The 24,515-nt window shown below is 37.0% G+C and overlaps 1 protein-coding gene across 4 annotated transcripts in view; it reads right to left on the bottom strand.

Moving 5' to 3' along the window:
* FMN1 (formin 1) overlaps positions 1 to 24,515 on the bottom strand; it is a 390,151-nt gene that overhangs the window by 190,446 nt on the left and 175,190 nt on the right. For 3 of the 4 annotated variants that reach the window (XM_079126348.1, XM_079126350.1, XM_079126349.1), the window contains 2 exons: positions 8,515 to 9,290; positions 5,336 to 5,486 (listed from right to left, as the gene is read on the bottom strand). In XM_079126348.1, coding sequence (XP_078982474.1) covers positions 5,336 to 5,486; positions 8,515 to 9,290 — 927 coding nt within the window. Of the gene's footprint in view, positions 1 to 5,335; positions 5,487 to 8,514; positions 9,291 to 24,515 lie in introns of those variants that run through there. The other variant, XM_079126351.1, reaches the window with a different exon arrangement.

Raw genomic sequence — 24,515 nt, 5'->3', positions numbered from 1 at the left:
ACAAGCTCTTTAAAAAAAAACCCTTTCATTTTCATTTCGAGAGAAAAGAAACAAACATTTGACACTTGAAAGAGACCAAGGGACCTATCCCACAGGCATATAGGGAAGACTCATAGGAGGCAGGCTTGGAATCTTTTGGCATCGATTCAACTTGTTATTTGCTTTAAAATTTAACACCTCATCTCTAAGGTAGGCCGCAAAGCTTGCTGAAAGCAGCAGCATTCTTACCATGAAGCTCCACACTCACATAACTGCCTCCGCTTACAGAAAACCACAAACGCTGCATAGAGTCTAGGGAGTAATGAAACCTCACCGTCCCAAAAGTTCAAAAGAAGGGAATCTCCCCACTTGGACAAAATCAAAATAAGTACATCAAGTACTAACTGCTTTAATTTAAAATCCACTGTTGAATGAGATATGAAACAAGTGACCGGATGTTTTGATATTTTAAAAACAAACATTCATTCACCAAAATGGAAATATTTCATTTTATGAGGGAATAATATGTTGCCAGGGAGAAACTAAGGGAGTGACAGCAATCTAAGAAGAAATAGCACAAGTAAATTTAGTAAGATACTGTATAAATTCAGAACTTCCAGTTAATCAGAGAAGTTTTCCCAGAAAGGTAAACTGAGGCTGTTTATAGAATGTAAAAATTTTTCTTTTGCATTTCATGTAGCAACAACGATGGCATTTTAAAAAGTCAGCCTGGCTACAAGGCACAAACATACTACATTTTATACCAATCTACTAGACAGGAATACATATCATAGTACATCAACTTCTTGTCTGGGACTTAATGCTTTATTAGAAAAATTCAAACTGTTCCATGCAATATGTTCTCTTAAAAGATTTGCTCTACTATCCAACAATGGAGATTATTTTCTCATGATAATACAATTCTTGTGAACTTAAGAGATGAAAAATTTCACCATGATTTTCATTCACAATTCAAATCAATGGAAAAATCTGATAGGACCAACAGAAAGCTACATTTGGGCATTTACCATTTTTTTCCTCTGTAAGTTGCAGTTAATTTCATAATTGTAATGTTGCTCAAGTTATGAACTAATGGATGAACCCCACCATATAATTTAAGAAGGAAATGTTGATAAAAGTAATATCATTCAATATTATGCACATTTTAAAACACTTTAAGTCCTCATAAAATTGTTGAATTTCATAACATCCTGATGGGTTGGGTAGATTAGAATATTGTTAATCATGTTTTACAGAAAAAGGAAAATGTGAAAAGGAAGACAACTAGCCCAAAGTTTAGGTAGAAAATCAACATCAGGCTATTATGAATGGGATAGTTTTCCTGATTTCTCTTTCAGCTGATTCATCACTGAGGTATAGGAACACAACTGATTTATGGGTGTTAACTTTGTGAAAGACCTTTACAATGAACGCTAAAGAAACTGAAGATGACCTCAGAAAATGAAAAGATCTCCTATGTTCTTAGATAGGCAGAATTAATATTGTCAAAATGGCCATACTACCAAAAGCACTATACAGATTTAATGCAATTCTTATTAAAATCCCAGTGATGTTCTTCATAGAAATAGAAAAGGTAATCATGAAATTCATTTGGAAAAATAAGAGACCTGGAATAGTGAAAGCAATCCTTAGCAAGACAAGTAATGCAGGAGGCATCACAATACCAGACATTAAATTGTACTACAGAATTAATAGTAACAAAAACAGAATGGTATTGGCACAACAAAAGACATGAAAACCAATGAAACAGAATAGAAGACACAGAGACAAACCCACATAAATACAATTATCTCATACTAAAAGGCCCCATAAACATACATTGGAGAAAAGATAAACCTCTTCAACAAAAGTAGTAGGAAAACTGGAAATTCACATGTAGTAGAATGAAATTGAACCCCTACCTATTTCTCACCCTGCACAAAATTTAATTCAAGTGGATCAAAGACCTAGGCCTTAGACCAGAGACCTTGCATCTACTAAAAGAAAAAGTAGAACCAAATCTCCATCATGTCAACTTAGGAACCAATTTCCTCAATAAGATTCCTAAAGCACAAGAAATAAAATCAGGAAAAAATAGGAAGGTATCAATTTAAAATTTTCTTCACAGCAAAAGAAACAGGAATGTGAAGAAAGAGCCTACAGAATGGGAGAAAATCTTTGCCACCTACATCTCAGACAGAGCATAAATCTCAGGATATACAAAGAACACAAAAACGTAACCCCCAAAAACCAAATAATTCAATCAATAAATGAGAAAAGGAACTGAATAAGTGTGGACAGCAGATGAACCCCAGTCATTGGTTGATACTGAGGTGTAGGCAAAAGCCAAGCCTGGGAAATGTTCCTTGCCAAAAGGTAGGGATGTGGATACTCAGCTCTGACATTAATAGTTATCAGACATCCCAGTACAATGAGTTTTCTGATAGCCACAGAACGTTCCTAATGTTGTAATAGCAGGATAGCCACAAAATGTTTCTAGCTCCATAACTTTTTCATGCACAAAGAGGCCTCTTGATAACTTACAAGGCTTGAACAGTTTACAAAGCTTCTGTATTTTTTTCTGAAAATGAGATCCTATAAAATTAACATGCTGAACTATTTCTGGGTCACTGTTCCTCCATCAGATGACAGTGTTTCACCTGGCCCCAGCTTTTCTTAAAAATCTCTCTGTGTTTTTCTTAATCTCCTATTGCCCCTACTTGAGATCCTTTGTTGTTGAGGTGTGGGTTGCAGCAAACAAGCACTTCAACAAAGAAGAAATATGAATGGTCAACAAATATATGAAAAACTGTTCAACTTCTCTAGCAATTAGAGAAATGCAAATTAAAACTACACTGAGATTCCATCTCATTCCAGTCAGAATGGCAATTATCAAGAATACAAATAACAATAAATGTTGGTGAAGATGTGGGAGGAAAAGTTTCATTCATACATTGCTTGTGGGAATGCAAATTGGTGCAAGCACTCTGGAAAGCAGTATGGAGATTCCTCAAAAAACTTGTAATGGAACCACCATTTGACCAATTATCCCACTCCTTGGCCTATACCCAAAGGACTTAAAATCAGCAAACTACAGTGACACAGTCACATCAATGTTTATAGCAGCTCCTCACAATAGCCAAGCTATGGAACCAACCTAGGTGACCTTCAACAGATGAATGGATAAAGAAAATGTGGTATATATACACAAAGGACTGTTACTCAGCCATAAAAAAGAATGAAATTATGACATTTGCTGAAAAATAGGTGGAACTAGAGACCACATCATGCTAAGTGAAATAAGCCAATCCCAAAACACCACAGGTCAAATGTTTTCTCTGATATGTGGATGCTAACCCACCACAAGAGAGGGTGGGGAGGGGAAGAATAGAAGTCCATTGGATTAGACGAAGGGGAGTGAAGGGAAGGGAGAGGGATGGGAATAGGAAAGATAGTGGAATGAATCACACATAACTTTCCTATGTTCATATATAAATACACCACAGTGAATCTCCACATCATGTACAAACACAAGAATGGGATCCTAATTAGAATGATATATACTCCATGTATGTATTGTATGACAAAATATACTCTACTGTCATGTATACTCAAAAAGAACACCAATTTAAAAAAAGAAAATCAATGTCACAACCAAATATTCTATTGTCTTCTTAACATCATCTCTGCTATTATCAAAACACCAACATAGAGAAATAGCAATGGCAAAAATGTCATTAGCTATCATAGATTGAAGACTGATTATGTGCCAGGAACTATGCTGAACCCAACACACGCATTTCTTCATTTAATCATCACTTAGAAGAGCATTATGAGTGGATGTTGGGTTAGCTTTTGTCACTGTAACAAAATACTTAAGGCAATTAACTTATTGAGGGAAAAGGTTTGTTTTGGCTCATGGTTCTGGAGGTTCCATTACAAGATCAGGTGGCCTCACTGCTTCAGGCCCATCAAGGGCAGCACATTAGGATAGGGGTGCATGGCAGAACAAAATTACTCACTTCGTGATCAAGAGAGAGGAAGAGATCCGAGTTCCACAATGTCCTTCAAGGGCATACCCAGTGGCCTAAAGACCTCTTTCTACACCCAATCTCCTAAAGGTCTCACCAACTTCTAGTAATAGGAACTTGGGAGCCAAGTCTTTGATACATGGACTTTTGGAGGGGACACTTATCCAAACCACAGCGGTCTTCATCTTGTGCTATGCCTCAGGGACCAAGATGCACAGAGTTGAAGGGCCTAGTGCTTCTGATTTAGACCACATCACCCGCCTCAGGTCTGCCTGCTTGCTGGTGATGGTAAACTCATTCTCCTGCAGATGATCGATGGCTCTTGGTTCTTGTGTTTGCTCAGAAGTCACCTTCTCAGTGAGGTCTGCACTCTATTTAGAATTGCAGACCCCATCCCCACCTTGCAAAGCTGGCACTCCTTACCCTGCTCCACCTCTCCAGGATTGGATTTACAAGATTGGCTTTTAATGTTGATGGTTAATATGAGCTCTACAGGGAAGGATCATCAGGGTTTTTTTCATCAAAATATTCCAACCACTTAGATAACACTGTTCATCTGAACTTTCTGTAATGATGCAAGTGTCTAATTTCTGCACTCTCTCACGTGGTAGTCACAAGTCACAAGGACAAACTAGAACATGGATAGTTAAAGTGAAGAACCAAATATTTGTTTTACTTATTACTTAAATAGCCACACAGTTGTACTGTACAGTGCAGACCTAGAACAAACCTGGCACCATAAGACCCCAATAAAAATTCATTAAATGAATAAATATAAATGACCCCTGTTTTTCTTTTTTCTTTCCTTATTTATTTTTCTATACCAGGGATAGAACTTGGGGGTATTTAACATTAACACTGAGCCACATCCTCAGGCCTTTTATAAAAATTTTATTTTTAGACAAGGTCTCATTGAGTTGCTTAGAGCCTCACTAAGTTGCTGGGGCTGGTTTTGAACTTGGCAATCCTCCTGCCTCAGTCTCCTGAGCTGCTGGGATTATAGGCCTGGTGCCACTGTGCCTGCCTAAACCCTGTTTTTCTCATAGCCTACAAGCTACTTTCACTTACAGCTACTTAACTATTAAATTTTTTTCCCAATTAATGACTGAAAGAATTCAGGTTAAATTTTGAAAATTCAGAAGATACAACCAAAATAGCAAGCACAGATTTCCTGAATTATTGGCTCCTTTTTGCCATTTATGTCTCAAAACCTTCCAAAATAGCTTCTGAAAACAGAGTGAAAGTAAAGCAGCAACACATAGCAGATTCCCACAGATGGCAAAAATGTATATGTAATTAAAACCATTACTATAATTGCTCAGTACCTTTTTGACCTTGTTTTTTTTCTCATAGGTCTCTGACAGAGGTTTTTTCTTCTGTTGAGTTGTGTCTTTGGAGAATAAATACTCAAATTCACTAGTGTCCCGAATATCAGGTTCTTCTAAGGAGTCCCATAAGGTCGGTGTAGCATTTTGGCTTGAAAGAGAAAATAGCAAATTAACCTTAAGAATAAGAGTAGAAGAGACTATAGTACAATCATATCTCTTCCTAATTCATTTTTATTTCATTTTTAAAAACTTCTAATAAAGTTTAGAGAAAATCGTTTTATGTTCTACCTTTTAAAGTCAAAATACACCATAAAACATTTAAACACACACACACTCTTTCAAAAAAGTACAGTCATTAGATAGTCAGAAAGCTCTAGGAAAGCCTCCTGGGACTAGAAGCCCTAGGCCTGAGGTTGTGGCCCCGAGTCTGAGACATTGCTATCACATAATAGAAAAAGTGGGCATCACATAAGAGTTGAAGAGATAACCAATTGAGAGACATAGACATTCTTAAAGGGCCTGAAAACGGAGTAGAAAGGTAAAGATCTGCCTTAACTGAACTTTTTCTATGGGTTTTAAACATAGTTTTCAGGATTAATTAAACTCAGTTCGAGGTTGTTAGTATGTGTGTAGTCTGTGCCCATGTAAAACTATTTGATTAACAATATCCCACTCCCAAACAACAAAACCCTAAAATTCCTCCATGGTACCAGCCTTTGTAGAGCATAACAAGGAACTGCTCACACAGGATGACCAGCCATAATGGCCAATGTTTTCTGACCACTGAATATACAATTCCAGCTGAAAAGGGAGGGAAGAGTGGATGTGGGTGGGGAAGATCAAACTTACTAGAAAGTTGGAAAAGGAATTAGGTGAGGATTTGTTTTTCTTTAACTAAATGTGCCTTTCTATTCTAGAAATCAGAAATCAGACATCAAAGAAGGAAAAATGGCAAAAAAAAAAAAAAATTAGTTCATGATAGTGGTGAAAAGAAATCTTGGTGGGTGAGATACATTCACATTTTGTTCCTGGTTTGCCAGAAGATCAAGACCAAAATTTATCACATATCCATTATACAAAGTGCTCACCCCTCTGGCTGCACAAAATATTAAAATACCATCTCATCTCCCAAGTGATTTTCATTTAACTCATCAACAAATACTATTCAGACTTTTCAAACCATTTTCACTGAAAAAAAAAGTTGTTGTGCTCATAGGTACAAAATATTTCGAGGGACTCAAAATGAAAGGGACTGAAAGTGTGGTGCCTGCAGGAAGTGGCCATTCTAGGGCCTTAACATCATGGAGGGGAGGAGGGGCAGCCCTCCCAGCCTAGCACTCAAGCTCAAGGCTGACACATTCACCAAGTACCAGCTCTCTTGATTTCCCATTCATCTTCTTATCATTTGGCTCAAAAGTAAAGCTCTAGATGTATAGTAAAACTAGTAAAAACTTGAATATTCAAAGTATACAATTGTATTCTTTCTCAAAATAGCAAACTATAGGACTGAGGGTATAGCTCCGTGATAGAGCATTTGCCTAGCATGCACAAGGTCCTGCTGGGTTCAATGTCCAGTACAAATAAATAAATAAATAAATAAATAAATAAATAAATAAATAAATAAATAAATAAATAAATGGCAAGTGATAAAAGGAAGAAAATATGCAATGATTATTCCCAGTCTGCCTTTATCCCACCTTGAGTAGTGGGCACAGGGCCCATATCCTCCAGTGAAACTGTTATATGGCTGCTATGGTCTGTGATATTGGTTGTTCATGAAGTCTCTCAGGGAATGAAGTCAGGCTAGTGAGACACAGGTGTGCAACAGCTCTGTGTGCTGCCAAACACACTACTCCAGGGCCAACAGGTGGGATTCATCACCCTGGAATGACTGCACACTAATTTAAGAACACTAATAAAGAAACACAACTCAAAATAAATATTCTGGGAACTCATTTCTCAGGACATACCTGAGTCTCAGATGTGAAAGGGGAATACTAGCATGTTAGTTAATGATAGGAGCTATTTCAAGATGATCTCATTTTTTTAGGCATTCATTTGGGAAATTATAAAGTATTAGCATTAAAAAAAATAACAAGATAGTCTACAGATAAACTCTTGCCCCCCCCCCTTTTTTTTGGTGAGAGGAAAAGGGACAATATGAAGTACATCATCAGCTTAGTTTAATATGCACATGGTTTTAAGGCATTCTCCAATTCTCCTTCTGCAATTTCTGGTTGTTTTGTAAGTGAATTGCATGTTATTTTGATTAGTGTCCTGCTCTCCCTAAGCAAAATGTTGTATCAACTTAAAAATTCACTACCACATCTTGATTTAGGGAATAAGTTTAGAAATGTGTTCTCTATTAATGTTCTTTGCAAACAAACTTCAAAACTAAAAACGTGGTCAAGAAATAACTCAACGTTTCTCCTAACAGGCTCAGAAATTAGACAGAAGGAACAAGACTGAGTTTTGTTTGCAAGGAAGTTTCTGAGCCGCCATATTGTGTTGTCTTTCAGGCCAAACTTAACCACCATACAAATGAAAAGGCATCATCTATGTTAGTTATACATGCACTGTCACTTTCTCTGAAGGGCAACAAGAAATAAAAATGCAAGTATGTGAACAGCTAGACAAACAAGAGTTCAAGCAGAGAGAGTTTATGTTTTAGAACTTCCTTCTGATCTGAAGAATTAATAACTCAGCCACATCTCATTCTTTTAACAAAAACTGAAAAATACACACAGGTATTAAATATCCAAAACATACGGCTGATGATATCATCTAAAAACAAGAAAGTATATCATAAAAGATACCCTAAAAGTTCTCAGTGAACTTACAGTATAGATTCAGGATCAATTTCTTTATGATTACTCATTATTTACAGGTATACTAGAGAAGACCCTGGCTTAGGCCTGGATTCTTCTCAAATCTACAAAATGAGACTTTTATCTTAGAGACAAATCAGACACTGAACACATGGTTTCTCCCTATATCAATTTGTAGAATATACAGAGAGGACCTGGTGCAGATGGATTGTCTCCCTAGACATCCCAACCTTGTGTATCTAAGGAATTCCTATATCACATTTGAGAATGGTTGGTGTAAGAATAAAGCATCAAGTGGGAAAAATCCTTAGAATTCACAAGATGAGAATGAACCAGGGGAGAGCTTACCTTTTATCACTTATTTGTATTCTAGTCCAATACAAAGGCTTCATAGGACAACTGGGCTCAATGGCTGGTTTTCGAGGACATTGGCTGGAAGAAGAGCTGAGTCCAAAGAAGAGTCCAGGAGGAGGTGGGGGTACAAGTCCAGGGGGTGTTGGAGCAGGAGGAGGTCCCCCACTGCTTGGGAGAGCTGGGGCATTAGGCAGTGGTGGAGGGGGAGGAGGTAGGGGAGGTCCAGCACTTGGAGGTAGTGGAGGTGGTGGAGGGGGTGGAGGAGGAGGTGGTGGTGGCCCAACACTCATAGGTGGTGGCGGAGGTGCTGCTGGCAGAGGTCCAAGTCCAGGCGGGAGGGGTGGAGGGGGAGGGATGGTAGGGGGTAGAGGTGGTGGAGGAGGTGGGGGTGATATTTTCTGCTGATTTGATGAGATGCTTTCTCCAGTCTGAAGTGGTACATGAATATCTTTGTTGTCATTTGGGGGAGAAAGCTGACTTAAAGAGGAGATATTCAGCTTTTTGGGTACTATTTGGTTACTTCTGGTTGTCTTGCTTTCACCTTCGCAGGGTTTGAGGAAGGTCTCTCTGTCTGTCTGGATGCACACATTTCTGTAGGTCTTTGGAGGGCAGTCGTCATCCGTGGAGATGCATACATCTCTCATCTCTTCACTTCCTCCTTGCCATCTGTGTTCTAACTCGTGTTTGAGATTTTCAATGGTTTCTTCTAGTCTCGCTGTTATCACTGCATGCTCACCCCGGATATGAAATGCCTGAAGTTCAAACTGGGCCTGTAGGAAAAAAATCAGTGGGAAAGTAAAGTATTTGCAAAAAAAAATATATATATATATATATATATATTCAAAGTAAAAATGAACTCAATACCAGTGTGCCAGTATAAAAGAGCCCACATAAATGCAGGAAATACAGGAACATTCTTTTGAGAATCCAAAAGGGTGTAAATTTCACTTTATGAATTTTCCAGGGACTACACAGTTGGGACTTCAAGGGTAATTTCATCCAATCTGAGCTCATGGGAGATAATTACCATGGATTAAGGTTTAGAGTAAATCTGTTACTTAAGAACTTTCACCCGGTTTTAATATCAAATGCAAAACAAAATTTTTAATAAAGGTTTGAATATACCTTTCATAACTTTTGGGTTGGGTTTGGAAGAAAGAGAACTGCAAGAAAAAAAAAATGGTTTAGAGATCCTTCTGCTGGAGTTGCTGTTCTCACACACTTTTCTTAGAAGGCCTCCTTTATCAGATTTCCAAGACAGTACAGCAGATATGGAGGGCATTAAAACAGTAGTGATACATATTTTTTAAAAAGTCCTCATATCACTACTGTCCAAGATCAGTATTTATGTCTGTTTCATATTATTTCAATATAAATACATAGAAAAGGAGGAAACTAAAGTTTGCCATTTTGAATTTTCTACACATTAGCATTTTAAACAGTATTTTATGGTTTTTACATAATTATTTTTCATACTTATTTCTTCAGCTATTTTAATACATTGAGTGTGTGGTTTTGCACTATTAGCACAGAGCTGGTGTGGCTCTAAGGATGGAATAAAATTGAGAGTTTCAAAATCCAGTGAAATGGTAATTAAATATTTTTGGTGAATTTGCATAACTTTTGCCTCCCCCATCAGGTTATTAACTCCACAAGATGAGATCAGTGTCTTTACTTCAGTATTTCAGCAGCCAGCACAGCAAGAGCATGGCACTGACGAGGTACAAGGATAAGCCCACTGTCACATTCATGGTCACTGTCTCAACATCCTTCCTTATGGCTAGCAGAGTCTGTCTTCACCATAATTTTAGCCCACAAATATCTAGAATATAAAAGTATATACACATGCAGAACCCTTTTACAGTGAAAAAGAAAAGAAATATTTCTAAAGGCCCAGTAGGACAAGGTAAAGTCGCAGGAAGTCTTTCTACTTTGATTAATGTCACTTTCAATTATTTGTCACTAGGCTTGACTTTTCCCTAATATTCATTTTCACAAACCAACCCTAAATAGCTATGGCCAGGAGAACTTAAAGATTTTTCTAAAGCTGATCTTCTTATCTGTGGACTTGGTAGCCCTGAGCCAACTAAGAAGGACTTGGAGAGTTCTAGGCACTGTCTATTTTGGAGCCTAGGTTTGAATTCACACCTGGTTCCTATCTTGGCTGAACCCATTTGTCAGCTCTATGATCTTAGGCAGAGAACACTATGTTCACCAGTCTAAGTTTTCTCACAAGCAAAGTGAGGATAATAGTGAGCCATTTCCAGGGCTTTTGTAAAGATAAAATGAGACATTTGTATAAAACAGTAGGCACTGTGCCAGGAACACAGTAATTTCTGATTAAGTATTTCTATTACTGTCAATAATAATATTAGAGTGAGAGACTAATAAATTCCCATTATTCTTACAAATTTTCAAATAACATTACCCTAGTTGAGTGATAGCCTGGAAGTAGGAAAAGCTTAAGGCATCAAGATGAACAATGTACCACAAATACAAATGTTTTTCCAAGTTTTCAAGAGCTCCACTACCAACTGCCTGAAAGCCAATTTTAAGCTTTATCCAACTAGGTGGTCAAGAACATCTTTGTTACAGTGATGCACCATCTCCATCTCCATCCTCACCTCCCCAAATTCCTAATTTCCATCCCAAATTATTTGCCAGTATTTAATTTAATTCTCATGACTAGTTCAGGTCTGTCACCATAGACTAACTCTTGATTGGGGTCCCCTACTGAACCTTCTTCCAAGAAGGCTAACAGTGAAATAATCCTGATGGATCAATCATTTGACTCAATCTTCAGCTTCTTAACATGTAAAACAATTGCAAAAACATATTCCATGGATAAATTTTCTTTTTATAAGACATCTGACCCTGTGTTTACAGCAAAGGACTTGGACAACACTTCTCAACCAAACATGTTTTAAATCTGCTGATTCATATTTCAATGTCCTTTTGGTGGCTCTGATTTAATACAGGTGTTTAACATAGTGGGCAGAACACAAATTTGGCAGATTACTTAGCTTCTCTGTGTTACAATTTCCTTGTAAGTAAAGCAGGGATGATAATAACAGGATCCACTTCACAGAGCAGCTATGAGTCAGAACAATTCCCATATATAAAACAATGGATAGAAAAGCATTTAAAACATAGTACTGTGTGCAGTACTTATCATTGTCTTTTTCAATGCCCGACAGATCAAAGGCCTGCAGCCACATGAACTTGCTAGGGATGCAGCATACTTCTCAGTATCTTGTATCTTACTCTGCCCCATATTCTAAAGCAAAGATAGGGATATCCACATTCTTCTTTCACCCCCTGTAGCTGTCCTGCCCCTTCTTATCCCACCCGTTTCTTCACAGCAGAGCTTTTTGAAAATGGTATTTGATCCTTGCGTTATGTTTTCTCATCCTTTCTTTTTTCAACCAACTGCAATAAACTTCCATCCTACTGTCCTATTAACGCCATGGTTTGATTGTCACATTCAGTCAGCATTTTTCAGCGGCTTTGCCCTCTCCTCTTGGCACTGTTGCTTATGCCTTGAAATTCCCTTTGCTCCCCTGGACTTCTGATTCCTCCTCCACTCCTCCCATCTGTCCCTTTACCTCCCCCTTCTCTGGTGTCTGCTTTCGCCCTATGAACTCCTCTTCCTCCATTCATCCTTTGAATGCTGATCTCCAGGCATCTCCTTGCCATTTGTTTTCCCTCACAGTCTCTAGGTGTTTTTATGTCCTCACATGGTAAATGAAATTATTTACTATACTCTGGTGACTTCTAAATTCATACCTTAAGACCAGAATTCCAATTACCCTTTCAATTAATCTACCTGCATAATCAGCCGCAGGCTCAACATGTCTGAAATTGAATTCACTGTTGGTGAATCTCAAATTTGTTCCCCCTGTGAAATTCCTCTGGCAGTTAGTGGCATCATCACCCCCAGTCACCACATATAGAGGCCAGGGTACCATGCTGGGTTCACTCTCATGAACTGTTTTTCAATAAGTTTCAGAGATTTCTCTGATTCATTCCTTTGTTTCCATCTCCACAACCTCAACCTTTCACTAGGTCTTCTTTACCAGAACAGTGGCAAAAGCCACCCAAGGAATTTTTCTAACCTAAGTTTAGCCAACCCTGGTTCCAGAAACATTTTTCAAAAAATAAATGCATACTTTTTTTCCTTAAAATCCCTTCAACAATTAGCCATTATTTACACAATGATAATGAAACTTTTTAGCACAGACAGCTTTTCTCACCCATTTTCTACCTACTTTCTCCACTTTGGGCTCTTACCCCTAACCCAGAAAAGACCTGGATTCCAGTCTTACATAATTTCCTGCTTCTCCCAGCACCATGCTCTTCATGCCTCTGGGGCTTTGCAAATCCTATCCTCTCTCAGAACCCTTCTTCGACTGCCAACACCCAAGAAAAGGAACAAATTGCCAAACATAGAGTCCATGAAAGGGTTCCTCACAAACCACATCCATGGATATGGAGAACAGGATCAGGAAAACAGTGCCTTTCCATGGACACCACACCAATATATTGAGATTACAGTAAGGGGCCCTATCGATTGCTAACATTTAAAAGTCCCAATGCCAGACAACAGCAACAACTTACCTTTGTCCTTCCCTGTTTCACGATCTCTTTTGATTATTCCAGTTTTGGTGCATTCAAGAGCTCAGCATGACACAGTAATTTGAAGTGATTAAAGTAATAAGACCCTCATTCATTCCATATCTGTCCATATCCTACCAATTATTTCTAATTGTGCCTAGCTGTATGACAAATGAAGCATCTCAGGTCCAGGCACACCATGAAATAAGCTTCACAGATAGCTAGTTTTTAACCCTATTTGTCACTATACTTCCTGTTAATTTTAACTTCTCTGCACATACAAACTACGGGCTGTTTCCTCTTCTTTCTCTAGATTCACTTCTAGAAACACTAGTATTGATGTGGTAATTCAAAAATGGAGCAGACCTTTCTTTGATAATCATATACTTCCAGACAATATTTGTCCAGCATTCTACTAATCTTTATGAACTGTCCTTGGCCTTATTTCTCTATTTCTTTATCCATCCTAGCCCTGGCCTTGACAGACAAAACTTAAAATAAAGCTAGACCAAGGGAACAAAAAGACTGCTTTACTTGCAGATGGAACATATGCTTGTAAGCAGCCAAGAAGCAATTATAAATCCTTTATTCATTTTTAGACAAGTATTCTTTAGGACATATGAAGACCCACGAGTTTCCCTCTTGCAGACTCTCCCTGCTAAAAGTCCATTGCACTGACCCCAATACATCATTTGAAAGGAGACAGCTCTGACATCTTTCCTGTCTTCTCCAAGTTTTATCTACTTTCCTCTACTTGTAACTTGTTCCCTTCTATTATTTACACTTTTAGTCACATTCTTTTCCCATCTACAACAGTCTGTTGAGCTATAGCCCACCTCCTAAGCAAGATTCAAACTCATTCTTTGAGATGGTAATCCCAATTAAATCATTCTGTTCTCTTTCATTTGTCCTATGTCTGTTGGTCTAATGGAAGACCTCTCAGCCCAACTTCCCAGTAGAATCACCTGGAAAGTTTGGTAGAAGAGACTGGCGATCAGACCCATTCCCAGAGATTCTCGCTTTATCAGTCCAAGATGGTGCCTCACACTGATATCCTTAAAGCTCTTCAGGAGATTTCAATAAGAGCCAGAGTTGAAACCAACAGTAACTTTATTCTGTTCTAAAACAGCAGCTCAGATAGTATGACATCATAGTATCGTTGGGTTCTTTTTGGCAATGGCTTTTACTTGCATTATTTCAGAATCTCCATGGGAACATGTGTTATTTGAAAAAGTTCCTTCCTAATTCTGATATGTTCCAATTTGGGGGAGGTATCCCTTCATCACCCATATTGAGAATAATTATTCTACACAGCAGACAAAGTTAAATTCTTTACATAATACCCCTGCCTACTTTTCTAAACATTTCCCTCTTCCTTCCCTGTTGCCCCTCTACAGGCTCATAAGTATGCTCATCTCCCACATCTTCATGCTTCGGCACATGCTGTTTCCTCCACTTCGGACATCTTTTCTTTCCATTTTCACTTAGTGGAAGCCAAAAAGAAATATCCAATAAAGATCAGCTGAACCTTTTTTTTATTTTTTGAAACAAGTTTTCCTCTTTGTTGCCAAAAAACTTTCTAGGTTCATACTTCATGACAGTCATTTATATGTTTATCTTCTTTGCAAATCTAAAAGCTCCAGGCAGTGGGGGACCACACCTTATTCGTGTTTAAACTTTCAAAACATGACACTCTTTGGCTAGTTAATGACCCACAAATGCTTACTGAATTGAATTGATGATTTATTCAGCTACAAATATGAAAACTTCCTTGATCCTCTGAATTACCCACACAGTGACACTTGAAGCTCCAAAATAAAATAAGAAGAGAGATGAGGTTCCCTTCCATCTTTGATATTCCCATGCACGGCATAAATGATAAGGCCTCATGGTGATCACTTTCAGACTAATACAAACTGTTTAGAGCAGTCACACTGAAAACTACTGATCTGTTTTTGCCCACTTTTTCCATTTTTGGCCATTCAAATGAAACATGCAAGTTTTGTATTTAAATAAAGATACTTCTAAACGTTGATGTAAATCATGCTTAGTTTTAATAATTCAGAATATTTGATAGACAAGTGTTCTCCCAACAGCAAGTGCAGAGGATATTCCTATACATATAATAAACTGTCCAGTTGAACTGAACCACATCTGTGATTCTAATTTGATTAGGAAATGGGCTCTGGGCAACTCCCCCAGTCTCCTCTGGGGCTGGCTCTCCTTCACCTACCAAATCCTCATTAATTTTTAATATCCTCCACCTTACCACTACTGAGAGATAGCATCGAAGGAACACAGGGTACTGAAACCCAAGCAACAGAGGGAGACTTGCTTGTCTGGTTTCCACAAGCATGTCTGTCAAAAAGAAGATGGAAAAGTGCCTACTGATGAAAGACACCATGTTGGTGCCAAGCACTGCAGAAAAACCATCCATTGGCATTTTGTTGTTATGAACATTCTCTCCCAGGGGTACTGCCAGGGCCAGTAAAAAAAAAAAAAAAAAAAAAAAAAAAAAAATCAGGTTATCTGCTGCACAACTTGAGTAAGCCAATCTTTTCCAGGTACTGTTCCAAATTACACATCCTTGGATTGGGGAAAGCTAGACAACTCCTGGGGACTGTGCAGAAACACAGTAAAGCTTTACCACTTCAGGAAAGTGTAGAGTGAGCAGAGGGAAGGGAAGGAAAGAAAGATGGGGCTGGAGAACACAAAGCGCCTCGGAGGGCTGGGTTTGGTTCTTACAGAGTGCTTAGATGAGGCAAAGATCTTTGTCTTTGGATGTGTGGGCAACTGTGTGGGTCCTTTCTGGGGTTTTATTTTTGAAGGCTGCATGAGAACTTCAGTAACCCCTTATTTAATTATTTTATATTTGCCACTGCAGAAACAAAAGTCTCTCGTAGTGAAAGGAATGGCATTGGGTTTGATGAGAAACCCATAAATTAATAATAACTGGTTTTAATTAACTGTTATCAATAATTTTTTCTTATCAGAAATAAAAGCACATCAAGTTACAAGCAAAAGGGCATCTCAGGGACACTCAGAAACATGAGGCACATCTGATATACCACTGTAATTAGAACTTACTATGAAGGATAAAGAAACAGAGAAACAAGGAAGAAAAAGACAATTGATATGATAAAATAGCACTAATGTTTCCTTGGGAGTAAAACCCAGTGTGTGAAATTCTACAGTACAAAGTGACGTTACATCTGTAAAAATGTGTAAAAATGGGTCACTCATCTGCCATGCTGATGCTCAGTGAAGATGATGCAACCATCACAGAATGAGGATGGAGAGCACTTTGCCAGCTTCTTTCATTTAGTCCTTGCAACTCAGTGAGGCAGACCTTGTGGTGGTGTGGGGGACCGTGTAAATTCTCACAGCAGGGTACAAAGAATGCAAATCTGACTTGAGATTCAAATTCATGTTCTTTCCACTATGTCATTTTGAACTGATAACAAATGACTCCTTAACTTGATTTGATAGTGGATACATTGACCATGGTAACTCATAATAATTAATGACTAACAATACATACCACCATTATATATAAATCCTTATAATGCATTTGCATTATATCAGGACATATAATTTTGGCACTCCTCCGAGAATTGTTGATCCTTTTCCAGATGAAGAAAGAGGAGCACAAAGAAATTAAGTAAATTGCTAAGAAGACATAGCCTTTAAATCTAGTGTTCACCTGACCATTTATTCTTAGTGATTAATAATATTTTCCAGTCAATATTTTTTCCTAATATTTTCAATACTAGGAAGTCAGGATACCAACACAAAAATAGAGATTTTTTTTTCTTTAAAATATTTATCCTCCATCCTTCTGAAAAATAACTGGAGTCATTAAGTAAATAATAGATATGAAATTGTTTGGTTTCCATGTATATAGTGAGAAAAGCACTGGTTGAGGGGAAAAAGACCTAACACCTTCTCCTGGCTATCTCAGTCACTGGCTACTTGCTATTAGCCAACTTTCAAATGTTCTATTGTCCTTTATTGTCTGAAATACAGGTTTAAGACTTGACCATACCACACTCACTTTGGTAGCACATATACCCCAATTGGAAGGATACGAAGAAGATCAGCATGGCCCCTGTGCAAGGATGACATGCAAATTCATGAAGTGTTCCATATTTTACAAAAACAAAAAGGACTTAGCCACTAAACTTTCCATTAGTTCTAAAAATTAATAATTTCCACACTCAAGACTTCATCAAATTTCATTCTCTCACAACTTCCTTCCAGTTCTATTCATAAAGTTTCATAAAAGCTTAAAGCACAGCATTATTTAACTCATATAGAGTCCCAACTCTCATTATTAATGCAAACGTTCACATGAGGTCAGACAGAATCATTAAGGTACCTGAGAACACATCAATGGTTGAGTACACAACTTGGATGAAAATGAACATTGTTTTTTTGTTGTTGTTTAGTTGCAGATGGATGCAATACCTTTATTTTATTCATTTTTTTTTATATGCAGTGCTGAGAATCTAACCCAGGGCCTCACATTCCAGCCCATGGACATTGGTTTTGAAAGGCAATTTTACAAGTATTCAGAATGAGCAAATATAACTATGAATAGTCACCTTAGGAAATAGTAGGAAAGTAAAACAGGAACAAATGTTGGAAATCTGCAGTTAGGTTCTTACTTGGGACACAATAGAAAACAATATTGTACTCAGAGTGCATTTTGTGAAATAAAAGAAAGAAATCATTACTCATGGGGAATTTCTGTATCATTTTATTTCTAACTTATTACTATCACCAAATGTAAGTCACAGAATGGATATACACACTGGGGTAATCCATGGAAATGATTTTCAGACTTCATTTTTCCAAAATGTAATTCCAAATCTAATGAGCAAACCCAAGACTGCACATTTTTAGGCAATGAGCCAACACTACTTCCTTTGCTAGTGAAAGGACTAGGAATTTTATGTTGCATTGCCATCACTAAAACCAGAGCTAGCCCAAGGAAGTAGGAACCATTGTAGAGCATGTGCAAGCTCAGAAACAACAGATGATGAATGCTGACCCTCACAACCATGACAAACTGGGTTCTACAAGTAATTATGGCACTCAGTTTAGTATTTTCCTCTGAGTGACTCAGGTTCTTGTCTGAGAAAGGATACTAGTACTATGGCAAATACCCCATCTGTCCAATAGTATCATTTTGGAAATATGATGTGGTATCATTTAGAAAATTATGTTTGGCTAACATACTCCCAACTTTCTGTTTGTATTTTCTTTTTATTTTATTGGAATCTGGTAGGAAGTATAAACTATTTGGTCAGTTGCACAGAATTATCAAATGGGGACCAGATCTTAGCAAAAGGAGCCAGTTATTGAGTTTTTTTTTTTTTTTTTTTTTTTTTCCTGATATAAAAGTAAAGATGAAACTTATGTGTAAGAATCTAAGATTGCTGACTAGGATATAGTTTCTTTACAAGTCGTGCAGCCTTCGGTAGCAAGAAGAGGTTCACAATTCCTACTCATGGGCTTACTCTTCACAGTGGTATTATCTGATCCAGGCTGACTATAACTATACCTTCATGTGTCAAAGATGACTTCTCTACCATCTAATCTCCAAATAATTTGAATGTACATCTGCTATCTACCACAGCTTGTGAAAATAAACTAGAAATGATTCACACTTTGAGAAGTGTATGTTCTAGCTGAAAATAGTAATACAATCATAAGTTATGTATAGTTTTCAGACAGCTGAACCGATATAAGTTTTCTGGTATGATTATTACTAGCACTATTATTACTTCAGAAATACTGTTTTCCTTGACAACTGCAGAAAATCAAAGAGTTACACAAGTCAATTTGTTCAGCAAAGCATTGCAGGTCAACCATGTTGCTTTCATTAAACAAGCAACAAGCCATTCTAAGGCCCAAACTCCCATGTACTTAACACTGAGTTTCTGTCCATGAGTAAGCCAAGAAGTATTTGGCTTCCTACCTTCATTATTTGAACAAATGGCCATGTTGTGTGCCTAGGCCACACCACATTCTCCTTGCCACTTTGGGTCTTCCAAGGGATTAGTCACTTGGTAAATTTGCCACTGAATAGGTTTTAAATTATAGGTCAATCAATAAAGAAAACAAACAAGTAAGTTTACATGTTTTTCATTAGGCCCTGGGTTCCAACCTAGTATGCTTAGAGGCGGCTAGGAGAGGAAATGTCTTCAGTTTCCAAAATTGCTCACCAAAGCCAAAAAGCAAAATCATTGTATAAAACGTAAGTAAAGAGGCCAGAAGAGGGTTCACAGAATCAAGAACAGTCTTCATTCCTTAAGTAATGGATTCAAGGAGAAATATTTTCTGCTATACTTTGAGAAGCTGGGACAGGTAGCACGTAAAAAATACTACTGTGGTCAGAGAACCCAGCTGCTGAACAAACTTAAATTTGTTTTATATTCTTATTTTCTTCATTTGAAAAACAAACGGGTCAGAAGATCAGGGGGTTTACACACCAGGTTTTTAGGGACTCATGGAGTGATTCCACAAACACTTAGTTTTCATTAGATTTTAAAAAAAAGACATAACCTTAAAAGCAACTGTGATTGTAAAAGCTATACCCAGTTGCACTGAAAATTGTATACATTTGGATAATGCCAGGGTATCTATACCTAGGTAGGACACCTGGTTTTTGTGAGGTTTTAACATTGTTTTTATTGTTTACAGTCTTTATAAGACCAGGTTTCCTCTAACATCTTTCCAAGTCTATATGGAAGCCTTGAGTACTATTTCATTGGTGAGGAAAACTGTAGCCGAAATGGTCTCCTCTCTTTCCTTCATTTATTTTTTCTATTTATGAACTTCTGAGCTCATGTGCACACCGCTGCAGCATGCATACCTTCTCAATTAAACACTGCTAAGGTTCAGGTTCATCTGCTTGGTCACATCCCACTGTGGCCAAAGGGTGAGCAACAACAAGCAGGTGAATGGGTGCTGTGCCAGACAACTACAGCAGAACTTCCTAGTGGGTGCTGTTTCAGAGTGATGTTTATGACACACACAAAAAAAAATTATATATATATATATATATATATGTATATGTTTAGCAGTTCTTCATTTTTGTTGGTTCAACTGTAAAATAAAAATTTCTTGATTCCTGTTTTAATCTTAAGATTTATTTAAATTGAGTAGAATCTGGAATTGTAAGGAAAATATATTTTTTTCAAAAACTGTTTTCCTTGCATATTTTGTAAAATGTTATTTTAGAGATTTTTCTGTCAGTAAAATATATCATAGAAATTAATTGGATGCTATGACTAATGTAAGACTCAACAGTAAAAATCCTTTGTGTTTTATCAAGAAAGTATCTAAATTAAAGCATAAGAAAATATACCTGTGGCCCTGGGTTAGGCAAAGCATCCTTAAGTATGCCACCCAAAGTACAATCCATTTAGAGTATGTTAATTACCTTGATTTAGCCATTCCACAATGTATACATACATCAAAACATCATATTGTACAACATACATAAATATATAGTGGTCAATTAAAATAAGTTTTTAAAAGAGCAATTTATTTTATAATAAATTGCATGTTTTCAAGATTAAAATCTTCTTTTTCAAAACACATTAAAACAGAAAATGAGTCTCAGGCCAGGAGATATATTGGAAAATACATATCCAAAAAAGAAACTAGTGTGCAGAACATAGAACTATTAAAACTAAGAGAACAAACTATTCCCACCCTCCAAATGGGTAAAAAAAAATCCACCAAATTCACCAAAGAACATATATGGTCAACAAAAGAGCATAAAGATTCTCAATGTCATTAGGGAAATACAATTAAAACCTCAATATGATATCATTACACATCTAATGGAAGGAAATACAGGAAAGAGGGATGGAGGGAAGGGGAGAGAAGGAGAGGGAAAGAGAGGAAAAGAATGGGGACTAACTAACCTGACAATCTCAAATGCTGGTGAGAATATGGAGCAACTAAACTCTTAGATCACTGAAAAGTTGGAAATGATACAACTGCTTTAAGAAGAAGTTTGGCCATTTCTTATGAAGTTCAATATACACATTCCCTATGATCTAGCAATCCCATTCCTAAGAATTTGCCCAAGTGAAATAAAAACATTTGTTAATATGAAAATCCATTTGTCAATGTCCTCAGCAGCCTTATTAACAGTCATCTGCAATGGTTAATGGCATGCGTCACCTTGACTGGGCCATGGGTTGTCTAGATATTTGGTGAAATATTATTCTGCATGTAACCAGGAGGGTGTTTTTCAATGAGATTAATATTTAAACCAGTAGACTGAGTAAAGCAAATAGTCCTTTCTAATGTGGATTAACTTCATTCAATCAGTTGAAGGCCAGAACAGAAGGAAGAGATTAAACTTTCCCTACTAAGAAAAAAAATTCCTCCTGTCTCATGGCCTTCAAAATAAACACAAGCTTTTTATTCTGCCTTCAGGCTCAAACTAAAACAGTGGGTCTCTGGGTCTTGAGTCTACCAGCCTTTGGACTGGAACTATACCACTAGCTTTCCTGGTTCTTGGGCCTTTGGATTCACACTGCAGCTACACCATCAGCTCTCCTGGATCTCCAGCTTGCCACCTATCCTGCAGGACTTGGGACTTATCAGCCTCTATAACTCTGTGAGCCAATTCTTTATAATAGATCTCTTTATATACATTTCTTTTAATTTATTTTTATTGTAAACAAATGGGATACATGTTGTTTCTCTGTACATGAAGTAAAGGCATATCATTTGTGTAATCATACGTTTACATAGGGTAATGGTGTTTGATTCATTCTGTTATTTTTTTCCTTCCCCCCACCCCTCCCACCCCTCTTTTTCCTCTATACAGTCCCTCCTTCCTCCATTCTTGCCCTCCCCCACCCCCCCATTATGTGTCATCATCCGCTTATCAGCGAGATCATTCGTCCTTTGGTTTTTTGAGATTGGCTTATCTCACTTAGCATGATATTCTCCAGTTTCACCCATTTGCCTGCAAATGCCATAATTTGATTATTCTTTATGGCTTTATATACATTTTTAAATGTGTGTATATGCACACACCCATCCTATTAATTTTGTTTCTCTGGAAAACATCAACCAATACATTGCACCAAACTGGAAGCCAAACAAATGTTCTTCAGCTGGTAAAAGGATAAACCAACTGTGGTATATGCACAAAGTAAAATTCTACTCAGGAATGGTGGCTGAATGAATTTAGATGAATCTCAAATGCATTTTATTAAGTGAAAGCTGCTGAACTCCAAAACTTATATCCTGTATGGTTCCATTCATATGACATTCCAGTAATCAAAACTATAGAGACAGAAAACACATCAATGGCTGTCAGCAGTCTGAGGTCAAGGGATGGGGGGCATAGTCCATGGGATACAGGGGACTTTTTTATGATAATGAAAATGTTCTATATTTTGATCATAATATGATTATGTGAATACATGTTTGTTAAAACTCAGAACAATTCACTAAAAAGGGGTTATTTTGTTGTATGTAAAATCACATCTCAATGAATAAAAAAGCACCATAAAGACTGATATCATAGTAAGTTAAATATATATATGTACATTTTTATAAATTTAAAACAGTAAAGAAAGTTGCCACTTATCAATTAGACTTCTAAACAGGATTTTGTTTGAAATAATCTTTCTGTTGAGAAAACACATAACAGACAGCAAAGTCCCCAAAATACAACATCTAAAGAAGTGTCTGTGTCTTAAAGAGACATAGATTTCCACATTCCTCAAAGAGAAATTTAAACTTTTTCATCAATACTGCAGCATTTTCACTCCTATGGCCCACTTTCTATGGTTTTCTCTTCCTGGGTCAGGGCTGGAATGGGATCCATGGTAACTGTCCAAGATGGTGCAGTCACATTCAACATCAAACACTAGCTAATGAGATCATGACCAGGGAGTCAGTGAAGGACCACCAAAAGCTCAGGGTGTTAGACAGAATGTTACACTGCCTTCAGTACTGTGATGTCTCATTTCTTCCCGTGTCACTATCTATTTTCATATCATACTACTCACAATGAGTCTGAATTTCTCAGAGTAGTTGATCAATAAATGTTGTCAAATAAAAGAAGTTCTATTATTCTACCTCCATAAAGAAACAAACAAAAAGACCTAATATTTTCCATTTCCAGATCAACTAGAAGTTGTCTTCATTAGGGTGTTTCTTAAGCCAGACTCAAATACAAGGAAGTGTGTTAGGTTTTTTTTTTTTTTTCTTTTGAGCAAAAGATTTCATGATTTTTTTTCATTTTAGTTACAGAGAACACCACCTATCAAAACAGAGAGTCTGTTCTGCAGTACAATTTGAGCAGTTTCCTCCTATGCTTTATAGGGTCTCTGAGGCAGAAGAACACTACTATTTCACAGTGTGCTATAAATTCTCCTTCAGATCTTTGTTTTACAAAACAAGGATGATGTTACCTGTCTTTCTTCCTAATATATTTTTCTTGAGAAGTGAGAGGAATTCAAAAGAACCCTCAGAACACATTTCAAAATATTCTGCAATAAATACTGCAGGGTTTATATAATATTGAATACAACTAACAGCAACAAAATGGGGTTATGATACATTGTCAATCAGAAGATAAGAGCACAATCCATGGGTCTAGGTTTATATGCATGTTCAGATGGTGATGGCTTTAGAGTAAAGACATTGTGGTTAAATGATTAAATAAAATTCAATATTTCTTCTACATAAATTGTATTTAGTGGGATCCATACATCATGAGAATGAATATTAAACGACTATTGTACATACGATAAAAAACTTGTAAATGTATGATTACACAAACAGTATGCCTCTTCTTCATGTACAGAGAAACAAGATGTATCCCATTTGTTTACAATAAAAATAAATTTTTAAAAAACATGGAAAACACTCATGTATAAGATACAAAGATATATAAGTTGAGACTTAAGTTTTGTTCAGTTGAGTATTTTCTATTTGTTATTTTACAAATTCACTAAAAAAGGACAACACCCGAATTTGCCTTAACTCTGCCCCTTCATCAAAATAAAATCCCCTATTATGTTCACTGACCAACGTTGATCCAAAGGATTTGCAGTTACTTATTGTCTTGGCATCTTTACCATTCCCTACTTTAGGTTATGATGATTGTGTTGAAAATGTTCACATAAGTACCTAATGGCTTTGCCAAATTACCCAATTTAGTCTGTTTTTCCCCCCTTCATTTCCTTTAGAATTCTGCACAGTTTGACTTGAAAATGACATCTTGATTTCTCTGAAAATGAATACAAAATCTTGATCTTCTTGATACCTTTGAGAACATCCTGCCTACTGTACTTCCATCTCTTCTTTCTTCTATAAGCCAATTTCATGAGGTC

Source organism: Sciurus vulgaris (genome assembly GCF_902686455.1).
Source record: "Sciurus vulgaris genome assembly, chromosome: 2".
Taxonomy (NCBI): domain Eukaryota; kingdom Metazoa; phylum Chordata; class Mammalia; order Rodentia; family Sciuridae; genus Sciurus; species Sciurus vulgaris.
This window is presented reverse-complemented; position numbering and strand designations above follow the sequence as displayed.